At 32.2% G+C, this 19,625-nt stretch overlaps 1 protein-coding gene across 1 annotated transcript; it reads left to right on the top strand.

Annotated features, from left to right (window-relative positions):
* The first annotated feature begins 17,983 nt into the window (after positions 1–17,983).
* Positions 17,984–18,846, top strand: LOC129761020 (putative uncharacterized protein DDB_G0270496). The gene is made up of 3 exons (XM_055758722.1): positions 17,984–18,059; positions 18,118–18,291; positions 18,367–18,846. Exons 1-3 carry the CDS (start codon positions 17,984–17,986, stop codon positions 18,768–18,770), a joined length of 654 nt encoding a protein of 217 aa, XP_055614697.1. The 3' UTR covers positions 18,771–18,846.
* Positions 18,847–19,625: the final 779 nt, after the last annotated feature.

Genomic DNA, 19,625 nt, shown 5'->3' with positions numbered 1-19,625 from the left:
CGTAAATACAGACCCCGTTCGATTTTGGCAACACGTCCGTACAATTTATGTTGCCAAAATCGAATGTTGCCAAAATCGAACGGTTTTTTTTCATCTTGTTTTTCAGTTATTTTTACAAAATAACTATTATTATTTTAAAAAAACGTTGTTTTTAGTCAGTTTCCGACCATTTTTATTCATTTTTTTAAATTTTTTTTTATCATGTTTTTTGTGCATTTTGCACTTTTTTTGTTTTGTTTATAATGTTTGTTTTCTTTTGTCATATTTGCTGTTTTTGTCATTCTTCATCATTTTTAGTTGTTTTTTGTCATATTCAGTGTTTTGTTTGAATTTATTTTTTAACTTTTTGAATTTTTCATCTTTTTATCATTTTTGAGTTGTAACCAGTATGTTTACTTACTGCTTGGTGGGAAAAGGATCAGCAATGACGCGTGTTGGAACGCGTGTCAAGGAAGTGCCTTAGTGAGTAAGGAAGGAGGACCACCCTAAAATTCCCGTGCACAGAGGTAGTCAAACACTTAGGTCAACTCATTAAAATATAGCAAGAGATGGCACTAGTAGCATCGGAAACGCACTAAGAACGCAGCAACGAATACAATAGGGCATAATGGGAAGAACGGAAAGACAACTACAAAGCCGCTAGCTTGCGTATGGGGTCAAAGATCTTGCTCTGAAACGGCCTCACTTTGCATGGATATCTTGAGCCGACCACAGCCTTGCTTTAGTTCAACTGATAAAGCAATCGAACTACCAGGTAATAGCCATTTTGAACCCCATACCAGGCAACACACTAAAATGGCAAATATTTCTCCCATCATGTCCCTACAGGACCCCGAATTCCTAGTTAGGAAAACCTAACCTGCGGTGTTGTGCTCAACGATCCGGCCCAACCGACGAGCGGTGCCGGTTATCCCAATTTCCGCATGACAAGCGCCTTACGACCGGGCATTATCCTCGCGTGAGTTTGTATACCAACGAACACATACTACGTCGATAGACTCACCTTCGTGCCTGGTTCAGCACCCAAGGTGGGACCAGGTACGCCGGTCGCCGAGCTGATTAGATAGCTAGTGCTAGTCAGGGGAGTAAGGTACCTGATCCGGAGCCGACCAACGTAAATGCTACCCCGCCGCAAACTTCACAACACGTAAGAGCTGCAGACCGACGATCCCCTACGACGTCGATATACTTATCTTCGTGCCTGGTTCAGCACCCAAGGTGGGACCAGGTTGCCAAAAACGAACGGGGTCTGTATCTCAAATACGCGTGAATTTTAAAATTTGAAAACAAATAATAGATCGGATAATACTTTTTACAGGCAACAAAATGCTGTCAAAATTTTGTATGTCTAAAAGAAAGAAAATGAACTATCAGCAAAAGAAAGTGTCCCATTTCTAAATGAACTAAGCTTTATTTTGTTGAATGCTAAATTCAGGTCTGGTCTAGAGTATTTAATATTAAAAATACAAAAATGTTGCTTGAAATTTCAAATTATTTTGTTCCGAACCAAGAATAATCTCAATTCAAGCAACACATTGTAACCCTTTGCCAGGGCCATGAATCCCGCACACGAGGTTCCAAAAACCAAACTAGGTAAAAAATGGCAAGCATCAGTGAAAATTTTTCAATTTTGCGCCGAAACTGGTTAGTACCTGTTTTTTTTGCTTTACCTCACACTATGAATGAGTAACAGTTGGTGGTAGGATCCGAAATGATACTGAGCTTGACCGAAAAGAAAACAAACCCCAGGTCAGTGCTGTTTGTTTGCCGACTATGGATGGGTTTGAAATAACTTCTATTTATCCGAGAATTTTTCCTAAAGCATGTTGGACTTTAATTCAAATAATGCGATGTTTTAGAAAAAATAAAATGGAAAAGGCTGTTGTGCTCTCTACTGGAAATTTTTTGTGTATTACTTAGTATGTACACTATTTTCAGGGGAAATCAAGAGTTATTCTTAAAAGATTTTTTTTTGCTTTTTACTAATTTTTCTGCAGTCATTAAGGAGAATTTAATGATATCTCCAAACTGGCTATATTAAAGTTTCTCTTCCGCCTAGTCTAGGGTTGCCATCCGTCCCGTAAAAGCGGGACATGTCCCGCTTTTTTGTTGAATGTCCCGCTGTCCCGCTTTTTCCTCAAAATGTCCCGCTTTTTTTCTTGGAAAACTTTTACAAAGTTAACGGACTGACACCGGATAAAATCAAATTTTAATCTCAATTTGAATTCTTTGATGAACAGAAAATCTTTCAAATAAACTTTTTCTCAAAATAAGCAGCATTTTTCATAGCTTATATAAGATAATTCATAATAAATCTTAGCTATTAGCATTACAGTAAGATTCTGATTCAGTTAAGTGTTCTTGCAGTACATAAGTCAATGTATGAAAAAAATATTGTTAAAGTTTCCTCCAGATAATTATAAATTATTGAATTATAGAGATAAATTTTCAAATATTATACACCACCTTTTTCGACTCAATTGTCCAAAGTATATAAAGATGCAAGTTTTCTTGATGTTTTCAAACTTTTGAAGAAAATTACCAAACAAAATAATTTTTCTAAAAATTACACAATGGATTTTAACGCGGTTTAAAATCCACCGTTCACTATATGACTTGAAATTTTTTTTTCTCAAATAACATGTTAATTTGCAAGAACTGTGTAAAAACGGTGCATATGGCAAAAATCACTATAAATAGAAATCATGTAAGGAAAACTGAGCAAAATCAATCTGCGTTAAAAAAACATCAGTGTACTTTCTATGAACAACTTTGGCTGATGGTAAACGTATAAGTTTGGCTACACAATTAAGCCTTTTTTCAATTTTCCTAAATGTCCCGCTTTTTTCCGCTGTGTCCCGCTTTTTTTCGTGAAAAGTCCCGCTTTTTTTCTAAAAGTATCTGGTAAGCCTAGCCTAGTCTATATTTATAAAGTATAAATAGGTAATGCTATTCATCAAACTCTTTTAATAAAAGCATTCAAAAGTTTAGCCAGTCAACGAAACAAAAAAAAAACAACCAGAAAACTGAACTGATTTGTCAAGAATCGCGAGCCTGAAAATCAGAGGGGGTTATCAGTCTGCTGCATCAAGATGGGCAGATTTATTAAGAAACTTTTCAACGGTTGTGCGCTCATAAATTCCTTAATGTTTGGGGTTTTGTACAGAGAGAAAAGTTTGTGAACACTTATTCTGCATAAACTTTCGATCTCCGCACTTTGCCTGTCAGTTTCCTTCCCCGAAAAAGCTGGTGACGACACCGAGAACAAGCTGCGTTGGTGAATTTCCTACCACGTACCTACACACAAACAAGGGAAATCTTCTGGGCGTCAACAATTTCGTTATTTTATGCGGGTTTTGTTGGAAAAACAGCGAGGGGTGGTCGCAAGAATTTGGCACGATGCTTTCAGTTCCCTTCTATTTTTGTGTTTTCGGCCTTGTTCTTGAACTTCAGCAACATGGTTCTTTCAGCTGAGTGAACAATTTTACTGACTTTTTCTGATGAACATTGAGTTCTTATCGCTTGGCTGTTACGCAGTTTAAGGTTTCTTCTAAAATACGCTCGGCTCGTGAAACAATCTGGCAAAATATCTATTTTTGGATTTTAGGGATCAATTCAACATATTGTACATTTTGGAAAAGTTTATATTAACATGAATTGAGAGTTGACTATGGCTTGGACTATGGAATAAATATTTTTAATTTAATTTTTTCGTATGGGAAGCATTTTAGAGTGATCAAGAAAGATCTTCAAGTCACATTTTGTTAAATTTTTCAAACAAAGTGCAATAACTCAAACATCTTTTTTTATTTTTGAAAGTTTGTTTAGATAACAGCATTGTTGTTTTGTTCTTAGCACATAGAAACATTTGATTCAATCTAGAACATTTTTTTGTAAACTAACGATTATGAATTAAATAAAAACTCTACCTTCTACATAAATGCAGGTTCAACACAGCAACGAAGGCCTTCGTTTTTTTCGAGTCCCACATCAAAACAGCGAACCACTGCATTGGTTTTCGAATGATTTCCAATTGCCCTGGATGCTGTCCACTAGTAGACGAACAAAAGAGCAATCGATCGGGAGATATATATTCTAAGCGGTCATATGCCAGAACCATACTTAACATCGGCCTCAGATCCGATGGAAAACGCCCTTGACCATTCTCTTTGCTCGGGTCGGCAAACCAAACCCCATCGGCCTCATCCCCGTTTTGCCCCCAATCGATCCAGTTTCTTGGAAGATAACTCTCCCCCGCGAGTCCACTTGTACGGAAGCTGAGTGCTTCGAAGGAATCTAATTTATTTTTAATTTCACTTCTATTTGCGCTGGTAATTGAATTAGACTGCCTGGCACTAACAGAAGCATAATAGTGCCTTTTTCCGGGACAAAATGCCGAGGGTTGAGTTGAGAGTTCCTGTGGTTGTTCCTCGTACATTTCAGCAGACACAAACGGCCGGCCAGTCGGGTGAGAAAGTAAGGAGGGCCATATCGAATATGAATGAGCTGGGGGCTTGTGCTAATCCTGGGGAGAGCCATTACATTCGAATCCCCTCATTGTTGTCGTCGTCGTCTGGATGATTTAATACTTGTACTTTTGAGTTTTTCCGATGATGGAGACCTTTCATCTTGGCCTTAATGACTTGATTTATCCACTTTTAAAGGTTTCTTGCTGGAGTTCAATTTATGAGCAAAATTTGTTATTTTATTTTTCAACATACGTTAAGCCTACAAATGAAAGAAACATATTTTGACTTATGAGCAACATTTTCGACTTCGCCCTTTTATATATCCCCGAGACGCTTCCCAATGTATTAAACTCTTCTAACCGCTACCACAGTGAAGAATTTTGAAATAAGGAACGGGATACGATTTTGGACTGAAAGGATGAAAACCCTAAACCTCGAGCAGTTGAATGGGTACGCGTTTGGGCTATTATTCAAAATGAAAGCAATAATTCAAAACTATTTTACAAATACCTTTCAGCCTATCAGGGATTCTCAATGACGACGAGAACAGTAGAAATGAACAATCGCGTTATTAACTTTTATGGGACCTTTCAGGCTTTGGGTTACTTCATTGCTTCCGCTTTTGGGATGTATTGATGTCCCAATTCAAGTCACGTTAGTCAAGTCAAGTCAAGTCACATTGACCACAACTTTTGAACCTAGCATATCACAGGCAGAATTTTGGCACCCGTCTCCATCGTAATAAAGCTTTATGAAGGTTTTGAAGATGAAAAAGTTTCATTATTTTGACAGATTAGTGTATTTTACAATATTTTGACACATGTAAATATCTTTTTGTATGTTGAGTTTATCGTAATCGACAATCCGATTCAATTCAAGCCATAAAAATCATAAACAAATTTTATTAAAATTGCAATTATTTTTGACAAGAAATACTATCCTTGCTTCTTCGTCTATGAATCTTACATAATCTTAAATAACTTTCAAGACAGTAACAAAATTTCTACAGAACTTTAATAAACTTCTCTTTTTCTCAAACTCTTTATTAATTTTGATACCTACTTCGAATCACATAACACCAGTGAAAAAATTAGGGAACATTTTTTTTACATGTTTTATATTTCAATATGTATTTAATTTTTAATATTTTTATTTTTTTTATTTATAACAGAATAATAAATTAAAAATATATGAATTGATTGTATCGCAAACCAAATAATACAATAATCTAAAGAATTGCAATATGTCATAAGATAGCTGAGATATGGCAGACCAAAATTTTAATGTTTTGAGGGGGTGAAAAAAATAGTAAAACATGATATCTTTAATTTTGACCGTATCACCCTTTATTGAAGATAACAGGTTCCTGACCATGAACTTCCAACTGCAAGACTTCTCTCACAAACAATAGCACTTTAAATTTAATTTAATATCAAAAATGAAAGTTTCAACTACATATATATAACTTTGACACAAGATGAAAAACTATACGCGTCCTTCTAATCCAACGCCTGCTTCACCTCTTCTATTAAAAAAAACCGAAAAAACTTGTAGTTTAATTGTTCAAAAAGAGATATAAAAAAATACAAATTGAAAAAATAACACATTTAGCAACTTTATCTGAGGGAAAAAATATTAGTTTTATAAAATACTTGCAAAACTACTTTACTGAAAAATGATGAACTAAATTTATCAAAGTCTTTGATGATGTAGTGATGACCACATCACAACACTACGAATGATACTGGAACAAATCAACAAATTCCAGGACTCTTTTCTGCTGGTTTTCGTTGATTTTGAAAAAGCATTCGACCGACTAAACCACGAAAACATCTGGGCTGCACTTAGACGACGAGAAGTCCGAGAGAAACTAGTCCATCTCATCGAAGCACAGTACGAGGCATTTTCGTGAAAGGTCCTGCACGATGGTGTCTTGTCTGATCCAATCCCGGTAACTGACTGGATCCTGACTGGATCGATCGACTGTTCACCGAACCAAGAATTGCCATGGAATCCTTCTACTATGGAGCAACTGAACGACCTTGACTTGGCAGGCGATATTGTTTTGCTCGCCCAAAGACAACAAGACATGCAGAGCAAACTCGACGAAAGCTCCAAGGGTGGTACCAAGAAAGACATCGAAACCCTATCAGAAAAGCCCGATTAGCGTTCCCAAGTAACACACAAATTTCAGATTGGTTTTATAATTTTTATACCGTAGTTTATATGCGATGCGAGTTTATAATATCTTATAATGGTTTAAAACGCATTTCATGAAAACCTTTTTACAACTAGTCTCCAGGACATCTACAAGCGTATAATATTCCCAACTTATATAACCATATTAAACTTTTCCAATTTGATTTTTATTTGGCACTTCGAGTATTCTATAAAACATTCATATACTTGAAAAGATCAACGATTTGATATTATCCTAGAAAACCATCCTTTGAACCTTTTTTGATATATAAAAGCCCTTTCAAACCGATTTGTAGTATTTGTGTTCTTATACGATCATTACAAGTCGCTTAGGTTTTAAAACAGGCAAATAAATAACTTGTCGTGGCCTCTATAAAGAACAAAAACTTCTATAGACTAAATGGGTTTTATAAAAGTAAGTCGTCACGTAATCGATCAAAATATCAACAATAGAATGTTTCCGATGGAAAATTTGTTATAATCCATATTTGTGCATCTTTTGGGAGCAACAAAAAAGGAAATTCAGCTTTGCAATCATCAGGAACGGCTTGCTGCATAATTTATTACCTTATGAAAGTGCGTTGTGTTGGGAATCTCAAGTGAAACTATTTTTTTTGTTCTGTACCGCAGAAATTTTTTAATTTTTGACAATCGGAAAATGAGCCGCAAAAGTGAAATGTGTGGTGTAAGAAAAATAAATGTAACATTGTGACAAAATTATCAAGTCAATAAATAGATGATGTAAAAAAAAATCATTCAATTTATTATCCGTTCCTTCTTCCGCCTACATGACACAATTTTCAGAAAAAAAATCGTTTTTTAAGCGTTTATTAAGGACTCTTATAATTTTCATATTTCGGCGCCATTAGTAAGACAAAAATGGTGAATTTATAAATGATAATTTTCTATTTCAGATAGTTATCCTCATTCTATTCATGTTTTATTACTGGCTTTGCATCCTTATGGTTGGGATCAAGTTGAAAAAAAAATTCTCAACTACGAAAAAAATCAATATTTGGAAAAAAAATTTGATTTGTTTCATTGGATTTTTATTGTTTAAAAGAACGATTTATTGTGGGCCCATTATTTATTTCAAATTATCTCATACATATTTGCTATAAATTTTAAGGCGCATGCTAATTTTCAGTAGGTATCGATCATTCAGGGCGAGAAAATAATATTAGATTTCCTAACAGAGTAGTGATATGCTTTTGTTTTCTTTTTTTATTTATGATTCGTATGTGATTTTTTATTGCTTTATAATTATTATTGAAACCCCCATTCCGGAGCAGAAATATTTGTAGATGAAAATAATATAGTGAATAAGTTCCATAAGGGAAATTAATAAAGAACTTCAAAAGTTGATTTGACTTGCCAAGGGTTTATTATTTGCTCTACAAAACATACTGCAGAAGGGCCTTTTTGTGCTTCTAACTGTCGTATTGGTGTTTTATAGATTCTTATATAACCGAACGCGGTTTTATAACTCCAGTTTATAGTTGGAATGAAGTGCTTTAAAAACCCAAATTGTTACTTGGGTTTGCAAGTTTCTCAAACATCTAGTTTTTAGAATGTTTACCGTCTTATTTACCTCGGAAACATTAAATTGTCAGACTGTCAAAACGCTGTTAGGATCCTTTTTTTTAGTTCAAACTCGTTAGACCATATTTTGACGGTCTCCATTGAATAAATAGAAGCCATTAATAAAATAAATTAATATTTCTTTTACTTATCTTTAAATAAAATATGTACAAGCAAGTATTTGAACTTCAACGTGATTGAGATGTTTTCTAGGAACGTTAATGATATTTTCGTAACCAAATCGTAGATAATAAATTATTTTGAAAAATCACATCGCATTGATGTAGTTAAAACTGTGCTAAACCTTCTTTTCAATTTCAATTCAATTCCTATTTTTCAATTAACAGACAACAGATCGATGTTTAATGTTCTCCTCCCGCAGCACATTTCCGTCTGTCTGTGTTTCCGCACATCAAAGCCTCTTTTTTGTCACAGCAATCACTACCCACCAATAACAACTTGGTCATCATCCAGATTGCATTGTAGGATCAAATTTACGATATTTTATGCCACCGGATCAGACAAAAAGGGCAAATGCAACAATAATAATTTATGCACAACTGAAATTCCAGCACCAATTGGCACCGAGTTGAATGAAATTAAAATTTGCTACACCATACCACGGTAGGATGTTCACAGGACAGAGAATAACACTTTTTGTCCGACCATAAATTGCACCGGAGGCTAACCGTTTTCAATTCCACAAATTTTCAATTTTCTCTTATTGCCCAATTTATTAACCTGATTATCTCGTCGATTGCAATAATCCGGTGCTGTCCTTCTCTCGTTCCGGTGGCCAACAGCGTGGAATCTGCGGAAGCTTCTCGTCATCACATGAATCGGTGTTTGAAATTCCACGGTTGAAATCGTCATTGTATCCATGCTGTAGATGCGACTCGACTTTACAAGTGAAGGTTTGCTTACGGGTTCTTTTCCGAAATTTGAATTGTTTATTTAATTTTTTTCGAAGATTTTAGGCAAAAAAACTGAAGATTCACACTGCCCACTCTAATCTTGAAAGCTGATAATCAACTCGGATGAAATCGGACAGGTTATTTATTATTATTATTTTTCTTAGCATTGATTACATCTAGTGAACGTGTTAGGGTAAGTTTGGCGATAAAGAGGCGCTCTTCCTTTTTTGAAGTGCACAGGTCAGTCAGTCGGTTGTGAAGAAAACATCAAACAAAAATTTTCCAACTGACGTTTGCCTTTCACTCTAGTAAGATGACGCTAGAAAACATACTTCATTTGCGATTTATGCAATGAAAATAGCTGAGGATGTTTTTTCTCTCATTGTAAATATATGTTTTCTGCATATTAGAATATCTACTTAACTCCGAACTTCGAGTTTCAGATTCATCATTTGGGTTCAGAACTAAAGACACTAAAGATACAATATGTACGTACAGGCATCGTAATAAAGCTAATCGCATTGTCACACTTGATCACTTCTAAATTTGATTAATGTCGTGTTTCGATTTCGTTGGTAATGAGTTGAGATCTGTCCGTATATGATGAAAGGAAATTTTATGCGCAATAAAGTTTAGAATGTTTTTCTTGCGTTTGACTTTGAAGAGAACATGTGACAAAAATGACAAAAATTCAAAATGACAAAATTGACAAAAATGGCAAAATTGACAAAAATGACAAAAATGACAAAAATGACAAAAATGACAAAAATGACAAAAATGACAAAAATGACAAAAATGACAAAAATGACAAAAATGACAAAAATGACAAAAATGACAAAAATGACAAAAATGACAAAAATGACAAAAATGACAAAAATGACAAAAATGACAAAAATGACAAAAATGACAAAAATGACAAAAATGACAAAAATGACAAAAATGACAAAAATGACAAAAATGACAAAAATGACAAAAATGACAAAAATGACAAAAATGACAAAAATGACAAAAATGACAAAAATGACAAAAATGACAAAAATGACAAAAATGACAAAAATGACAAAAATGACAAAAATGACAAAAATGACAAAAATGACAAAAATGACAAAAATGAAAAAAAGGACAAAAATGACAAAAATGACAAAAATGAAAAAAAGGACAAAAATGACAAAAATGACAAAAATGACAAAAATGACAAAAATGACAAAAATGACAAAAATGACAAAAATGACAAAAATGACAAAAATGACAAAAATGACAAAAATGACAAAAATGACAAAAATGACAAAAATGACAAAAATGACAAAAATGACAAAAATGACAAAAATGACAAAAATGACAAAAATGACAAAAATGACAAAAATGACAAAAATGACAAAAATGACAAAAATGACAAAAATGACAAAAATGACAAAAATGACAAAAATGACAAAAAATGACAAAAATGACAAAAATGACAAAAATGACAAAAATGACAAAAATGACAAAAATGACAAAAATGAAAAAAAGTACAAAAATGACAAAAATGACAAAAATGACAAAAATGACAAAAATGACAAAAATGACAAAAATGACAAAAATGACAAAAATGACAAAAATGACAAAAATGACAAAAATGACAAAAATGACAAAAATGACAAAAATGACAAAAATGACAAAAATGACAAAAATGACAAAAATGACAAAAATGACAAAAATGACAAAAATGACAAAAATGACAAAAATGACAAAAATGACAAAAATGACAAAAATGACAAAAATGACAAAAATGACAAAAATGACAAAAATGACAAAAATGACAAAAATGACAAAAATGACAAAAATGACAAAAATGACAAAAATGACAAAAATGACAAAAATGACAAAAATGACAAAAATGACAAAAATGACAAAAATGACAAAAATGACAAAAATGACAAAAATGACAAAAATGACAAAAATGACAAAAATGACAAAAATGACAAAAATGACAAAAATGACAAAAATGACAAAAATGACAAAAATGACAAAAATGACAAAAATGACAAAAATGACAAAAATGACAAAAATGACAAAAATGACAAAAATGACAAAAATGACAAAAATGACAAAAATGACAAAAATGACAAAAATGACAAAAATGACAAAAATGACAAAAATGACAAAAATGACAAAAATGACAAAAATGACAAAAATGACAAAAATGACAAAAATGACAAAAATGACAAAAATGACAAAAATGACAAAAATGACAAAAATGACAAAAATGACAAAAATGACAAAAATGACAAAAATGACAAAAATGACAAAAATGACAAAAATGACAAAAATGACAAAAATGACAAAAATGACAAAAATGACAAAAATGACAAAAATGACAAAAATGACAAAAATGACAAAAATTACAAAAATTACAAAAATTACAAAAATGACAAAAATGACAAAAATGACAAAAATGACAAAAATGACAAAAATGACAAAAATGACAAAAATGACAAAAATGACAAAAATGACAAAAATGACAAAAATGACAAAAATGACAAAAATGACAAAAATGACAAAAATGACAAAAATGACAAAAATGACAAAAATGACAAAAATGACAAAAATGACAAAAATGACAAAAATGACAAAAATGACAAAAATGACAAAAATGACAAAAATGACAAAAATGACAAAAATGACAAAAATGACAAAAATGACAAAAATGACAAAAATGACAAAAATGACAAAAATGACAAAAATGACAAAAATGACAAAAATGACAAAAATGACAAAAATGACAAAAATGACAAAAATGACAAAAATGACAAAAATGACAAAAATGACAAAAATGACAAAAATGACAAAAATGACAAAAATGACAAAAATGACAAAAATGACAAAAATGACAAAAATGACAAAAATGACAAAAATGACAAAAATGACAAAAATGACAAAAATGACAAAAATGACAAAAATGACAAAAATGACAAAAATGACAAAAATGACAAAAATGACAAAAATGACAAAAATGACAAAAATGACAAAAATGACAAAAATGACAAAAATGACAAAAATGACAAAAATGACAAAAATGACAAAAATGACAAAAATGACAAAAATGACAAAAATGACAAAAATGACAAAAATGACAAAAATGACAAAAATGACAAAAATGACAAAAATGACAAAAATGACAAAAATGACAAAAATGACAAAAATGACAAAAATGACAAAAATGACAAAAATGACAAAAATGACAAAAATGACAAAAATGACAAAAATGACAAAAATGACAAAAATGACAAAAATGACAAAAATGACAAAAATGACAAAAATGACAAAAATGACAAAAATGACAAAAATGACAAAAATGACAAAAATGACAAAAATGACAAAAATGACAAAAATGACAAAAATGACAAAAATGACAAAAATGACAAAAATGACAAAAATGACAAAAATGACAAAAATGACAAAAATGACAAAAATGACAAAAATGACAAAAATGACAAAAATGACAAAAATGACAAAAATGACAAAAATGACAAAAATGACAAAAATGACAAAAATGACAAAAATGACAAAAATGACAAAAATGACAAAAATGACAAAAATGACAAAAATGACAAAAATGACAAAAATGACAAAAATGACAAAAATGACAAAAATGACAAAAATGACAAAAATGACAAAAATGACAAAAATGACAAAAATGACAAAAATGACAAAAATGACAAAAATGACAAAAATGACAAAAATGACAAAAATGACAAAAATGACAAAAATGACAAAAATGACAAAAATGACAAAAATGACAAAAATGACAAAAATGACAAAAATGACAAAAATGACAAAAATGACAAAAATGACAAAAATGACAAAAATGACAAAAATGACAAAAATGACAAAAATGACAAAAATGACAAAAATGACAAAAATGACAAAAATGACAAAAATGACAAAAATGACAAAAATGACAAAAATGACAAAAATGACAAAAATGACAAAAATGACAAAAATGACAAAAATGACAAAAATGACAAAAATGACAAAAATGACAAAAATGACAAAAATGACAAAAATGACAAAAATGACAAAAATGACAAAAATGACAAAAATGACAAAAATGACAAAAATGACAAAAATGACAAAAATGACAAAAATGACAAAAATGACAAAAATGACAAAAATGACAAAAATGACAAAAATGACAAAAATGACAAAAATGACAAAAATGACAAAAATGACAAAAATGACAAAAATGACAAAAATGACAAAAATGACAAAAATGACAAAAATGACAAAAATGACAAAAATGACAAAAATGACAAAAATGACAAAAATGACAAAAATGACAAAAATGACAAAAATGACAAAAATGACAAAAATGACAAAAATGACAAAAATGACAAAAATGACAAAAATGACAAAAATGACAAAAATGACAAAAATGACAAAAATGACAAAAATGACAAAAATGACAAAAATGACAAAAATGACAAAAATGACAAAAATGACAAAAATGACAAAAATGACAAAAATGACAAAAATGACAAAAATGACAAAAATGACAAAAATGACAAAAATGACAAAAATGACAAAAATGACAAAAATGACAAAAATGACAAAAATGACAAAAATGACAAAAATGACAAAAATGACAAAAATGACAAAAATGACAAAAATGACAAAAATGACAAAAATGACAAAAATGACAAAAATGACAAAAATGACAAAAATGACAAAAATGACAAAAATGACAAAAATGACAAAAATGACAAAAATGACAAAAATGACAAAAATGACAAAAATGACAAAAATGACAAAAATGACAAAAATGACAAAAATGACAAAAATGACAAAAATGACAAAAATGACAAAAATGACAAAAATGACAAAAATGACAAAAATGACAAAAATGACAAAAATGACAAAAATGACAAAAATGACAAAAATGACAAAAATGACAAAAATGACAAAAATGACAAAAATGACAAAAATGACAAAAATGACAAAAATGACAAAAATGACAAAAATGACAAAAATGACAAAAATGACAAAAATGACAAAAATGACAAAAATGACAAAAATGACAAAAATGACAAAAATGACAAAAATGACAAAAATGACAAAAATGACAAAAATGACAAAAATGACAAAAATGACAAAAATGACAAAAATGACAAAAATGACAAAAATGACAAAAATGACAAAAATGACAAAAATGACAAAAATGACAAAAATGACAAAAATGACAAAAATGACAAAAATGACAAAAATGACAAAAATGACAAAAATGACAAAAATGACAAAAATGACAAAAATGACAAAAATGACAAAAATGACAAAAATGACAAAAATGACAAAAATGACAAAAATGACAAAAATGACAAAAATGACAAAAATGACAAAAATGACAAAAATGACAAAAATGACAAAAATGACAAAAATGACAAAAATGACAAAAATGACAAAAATGACAAAAATGACAAAAATGACAAAAATGACAAAAATGACAAAAATGACAAAAATGACAAAAATGACAAAAATGACAAAAATGACAAAAATGACAAAAATGACAAAAATGACAAAAATGACAAAAATGACAAAAATGACAAAAATGACAAAAATGACAAAAATGACAAAAATGACAAAAATGACAAAAATGACAAAAATGACAAAAATGACAAAAATGACAAAAATGACAAAAATGACAAAAATGACAAAAATGACAAAAATGACAAAAATGACAAAAATGACAAAAATGACAAAAATGACAAAAATGACAAAAATGACAAAAATGACAAAAATGACAAAAATGACAAAAATGACAAAAATGACAAAAATGACAAAAATGACAAAAATGACAAAAATGACAAAAATGACAAAAATGACAAAAATGACAAAAATGACAAAAATGACAAAAATGACAAAAATGACAAAAATGACAAAAATGACAAAAATGACAAAAATGACAAAAATGACAAAAATGACAAAAATGACAAAAATGACAAAAATGACAAAAATGACAAAAATGACAAAAATGACAAAAATGACAAAAATGACAAAAATGACAAAAATGACAAAAATGACAAAAATGACAAAAATGACAAAAATGACAAAAATGACAAAAATGACAAAAATGACAAAAATGACAAAAATGACAAAAATGACAAAAATGACAAAAATGACAAAAATGACAAAAATGACAAAAATGACAAAAATGACAAAAATGACAAAAATGACAAAAATGACAAAAATGACAAAAATGACAAAAATGACAAAAATGACAAAAATGACAAAAATGACAAAAATGACAAAAATGACAAAAATGACAAAAATGACAAAAATGACAAAAATGACAAAAATGACAAAAATGACAAAAATGACAAAAATGACAAAAATGACAAAAATGACAAAAATGACAAAAATGACAAAAATGACAAAAATGACAAAAATGACAAAAATGACAAAAATGACAAAAATGACAAAAATGACAAAAATGACAAAAATGACAAAAATGACAAAAATGACAGAAATGACAAAAATGACAAAAATGACAAAAATGACAAAAATGACAAAAATGACAAAAATGACAAAAATGACAAAAATGACAAAAATGACAAAAATGACAAAAATGACAAAAATGACAAAAATTACAAAAATGACAAAAATGACAAAATGACAAAAATGACAAAAATGACAAAAATGACAAATATGACAAAAATGACAAAAATGACAAAAATGACAAAAATGACAAAAATTACAAAATCATTGATATTAAGAACAAATGACAAATGAACAAAATGACAAAAATGACAAAAATGACGAAAATCGCATAAATAGTGATAGCAAAAGTAAAGGGAAACATTTTTGAGCATTGATATGGAATATTCTTCCTGAAGAAGGGAAATATGGATTGGCAGTCTGAAGCACCTATAAAACATCTCCGAGTGAGCTGAGATTTTGTAGATTTCAGTTGACAATTCCATGCTGATAACACACAAGTGGGTGTGATTGAAGTTTTACCAGTCAGTGTTGGGGCTACCTCGATTCTATTTAGCGTGACTAGTCTACATCCCTACAACCCTGTTCTTCTGAAGATGACGCTCTTTTAAGTGTAAGAATAACGCCATTGTATTGTATTTTTTGTTACCTTCTAAGTAAAGTTCATTGTACAGCTTTGCCGCGTGTTTTTTTTTCGTTCGTAAATATTGCGTTTGTCGTTCCGTAACACACAGAAAAAAGTTAAAAAAAATAGATCATAATACGCATTTCAACGGCAATAGAAATGATTACCTGGTTCTGACTTGTGAAATCAGTTTTTTCTAAAAGGAAGTGATGCTTTGAAACAAAAAGAAAGCATGGCCGTGATTGAAATCCATCTTAGCGAATTAATTAGCGCCGCAAACTTGCCCAACACTGGCTGTATTATTACCTAGCCTAAAGGAGATGTTTTTGGAGGCCGGTCTCGAGAAAAGTTTTTTTAAAGATAAGCTATTAGAACAGCTACGTATATTCAGAATCGTTTTTCATCCCGTCCGTACTTTCGGGATGAGCCCTTTTAAACGCTGGTATGAACGGAAACTATCGATCGATCATTTTCAGATATTCGAAAGTAAAGCGTAGGTACGTGGTGTTTGTCAGCTTTTCTAATCAATACTAGGCGTCCTATTTTCTGAACGTGAAATCATCAATGATCACTATATAGCGTATCGCAAAATACAGTAAGCCTGAAATTTGTATGGGATTTTGAGAAATTTTGTTCGGAAGAAACATGAAAAACCAGTTTTTCATCAATAACTTCGGTTGTTTTCGACCGATTTGTTTTTAATGCAGTTTTTCTTAAAGCCTCAATTATGACAAATATTTCATTCAAAGGCAGCATTTACATTAGATTTAAGATAAATAAGTTATAAGGCTTCAAAAATAGGCTAACTTTTTTAAGCGTGGTATTCAACACTGTTAATGAGGCATCAATATGTTCGACCACCCCGACTCATTAACAGTGATGAATATCACCTTTTAAAAAGTTAGCTTATTTTTGAAGCCTTATAACTATCGGCCCAAGGGAACCAATGTTATTGAGAAAAAAACTGGGTTTTCATGTTTCTCCCGAACAAAATGTCTCGAAATCTCATACAAGCTCCAGGTTCGTTGAGCGACTCCTTCCCGTGATCCGATTTAGCCCAAATCTGGCATGAGATCTTGTACTAAGCCTAGGATCAATTTAAGACTGCAGCGCATAACATTTCACAAGTTTTAAATTTCCCATACAAATTTGGGGCAGTCTAGTGTCTATGTACATCGATCGAACAGGGGAGCATTGCCTGCCAGGTACCAGGATTTTGTCGTCGGTTTAACAGTAAATTGCAACCTGATAAGCCAACGTCATTTCGTGGGACTACTACCTGTTTTAAAAAGAAGGAGTGGCTAAAACTTATGAAGTGCGAGGAGTATAAATCAGTAACAGAAACTTGGAAGCAGATTGATTCGAATGGAATTGTGAAAAAGTTCAAAACCAGGTTCGTGGCAGCATTGGGACTGTTCTGATTCCAGATAAGATTTCGATTTCGGGTTTCGGGTTGAAGTTCCCGAGAAGGAGTGTTGGCCCCTGGTGCTAAGTTGCGTGCCTACAACCCTGTTCTTAACCTACGTATAAGAATAACTCCATTGTCCATGCTTGCTTCGTTGTTTATTGAGTATAAGTTCATTGTACAAGCATTTTTTTTCGTCCGCAAATATTCCCTCATTCGTTTCGTGTAGAAAAAACACTGCCACTCGACAGTCATACCATAAGATGATCATATATAATCTTCCAACCATCTCCTGCAGTCATTTAAGTTTTTTTTCAAAATGAAAGTAACATTTTTACGTGAGCTGTTATTGATTCTTATAATAATTGTCTTAACTTCATCGAGTCCAATTGGGGGTAAGTTTAATAACCCGCTCAAAGGTTAATCTGTTAATATGCTGGTCTTATATTATAGATGGTCGGATCGCCCGAAAGCGAGCTCTGATCTACCGACAGGTTGCCGATGATGTTGCCAATGCTGACTCTGTCGTTGATCCCGTCCCACCTCCAGTGACTGGAGATGATGATGATGATTCTGGCGAATTTTATCTAGGCGATGATAACGATGACGCTGGTTATAATCTAATTGGTGGGTAATGGAGTATCCATCAAAGGAGTTAGCACTGTTAGGTTATAAGCTGGATTCATTTCATTTATGTTATAGGCGCTGTGGGAGACGAAATCAATGACGATGAAATTGCTACTTCAGCTTCAGTCGCTGTTGAACCGATACATGATCAGCAAAAACGGTCACCTAACGATGATGATGATGATGATGATGACGATGATGATGACGAAGAGGTTGCCGCCGCTTTTCCTGCTGCCCCAGTAGTACCGATTGTGGCAGAATCAGCCGTGGCTGCTGCCGCTCCTGCCGCTTCCGCTCCTGCCAAAAAACAGAAGCAGAAGAAAAAGCCAGTCCCAGTCGCCACCAACACACAGGCTCTTCTAGATCTCGCCGATGCTGCCTCGACCCAGAATGAAGTTGATGCTCCAGACAAAAAACTTGAGGACATCGATGTGATCAACGAGGTCAACAAAATCGTAGAATCGCTTGCTGCTCAGTAGCAGTGCCCGCACTACACAGGAAGAAGATATTTTCTTCCTGTTGTTCAGCCTTCAATGAAAGACACAAGGTAATACTTCAAACACATATTTATTTTAGTTTACAATAATACAATTATAATATAACATATTTATTAAAGAAATAATAACAATTTTCTATGATGTTTATAATCATCTTTGCTACACCCAGTTCATGATCTACTCCAATCATGACATGCCGATATCGGAACGGTATTGGCACGCGATTGACGATAACAAGCTTTGTGATTTTTTCGTTTCTCCGTATTCCATCACAAGACAAAGGAGGATGGAAACCGTCACCGGCCAAGCGCCAGGGAACAGACGATAGAGTAGCGGACTTGTTTTTGACCTTACTTAATGATCCCGCGCCGATCCTCCGGTGCATAGGGCCGTGGTAAAAGACCTCCACTGTTGACGATCCGGAGCCAGCGTCTTCACCTGGTCCCAGTCAAGATTCTTGTCGACAGTTCGGATTTCAGCGGCTAGGCTTCGCCGCCACGAGTTTCTGGGCCTGCCTCTTCTTCGATGACCTTCTGGATTCCAATCTATCGCCTCTCTGCAAATCTCGTTTTCATCTTTTCGCAGCGTGTGCCCAATCCATCTCCACTTACGTTCCCGAATCTCGATTTCTAGCGCCCTTTGATGACACCGGCGATGTAGTTCCTCATTCGAGATCCAGTTGCCAGGCCACCAAGCGCGGATGATATTCCGCAGGCAGCGGTTTACAAATATTTGCAGTTTTCACGTCGTCACCGCATATGTCCACCAAGTTTCACACCCGTACAGCAATACGGATTTGACGTTTGAGTTGAAGATTCGGATTTTTGTTCGTAGAGA

This window comes from Uranotaenia lowii, unplaced genomic scaffold (genome assembly GCF_029784155.1).
Source record: "Uranotaenia lowii strain MFRU-FL unplaced genomic scaffold, ASM2978415v1 HiC_scaffold_974, whole genome shotgun sequence".
NCBI classification, from domain to species: domain Eukaryota; kingdom Metazoa; phylum Arthropoda; class Insecta; order Diptera; family Culicidae; genus Uranotaenia; species Uranotaenia lowii.
This window is presented reverse-complemented; position numbering and strand designations above follow the sequence as displayed.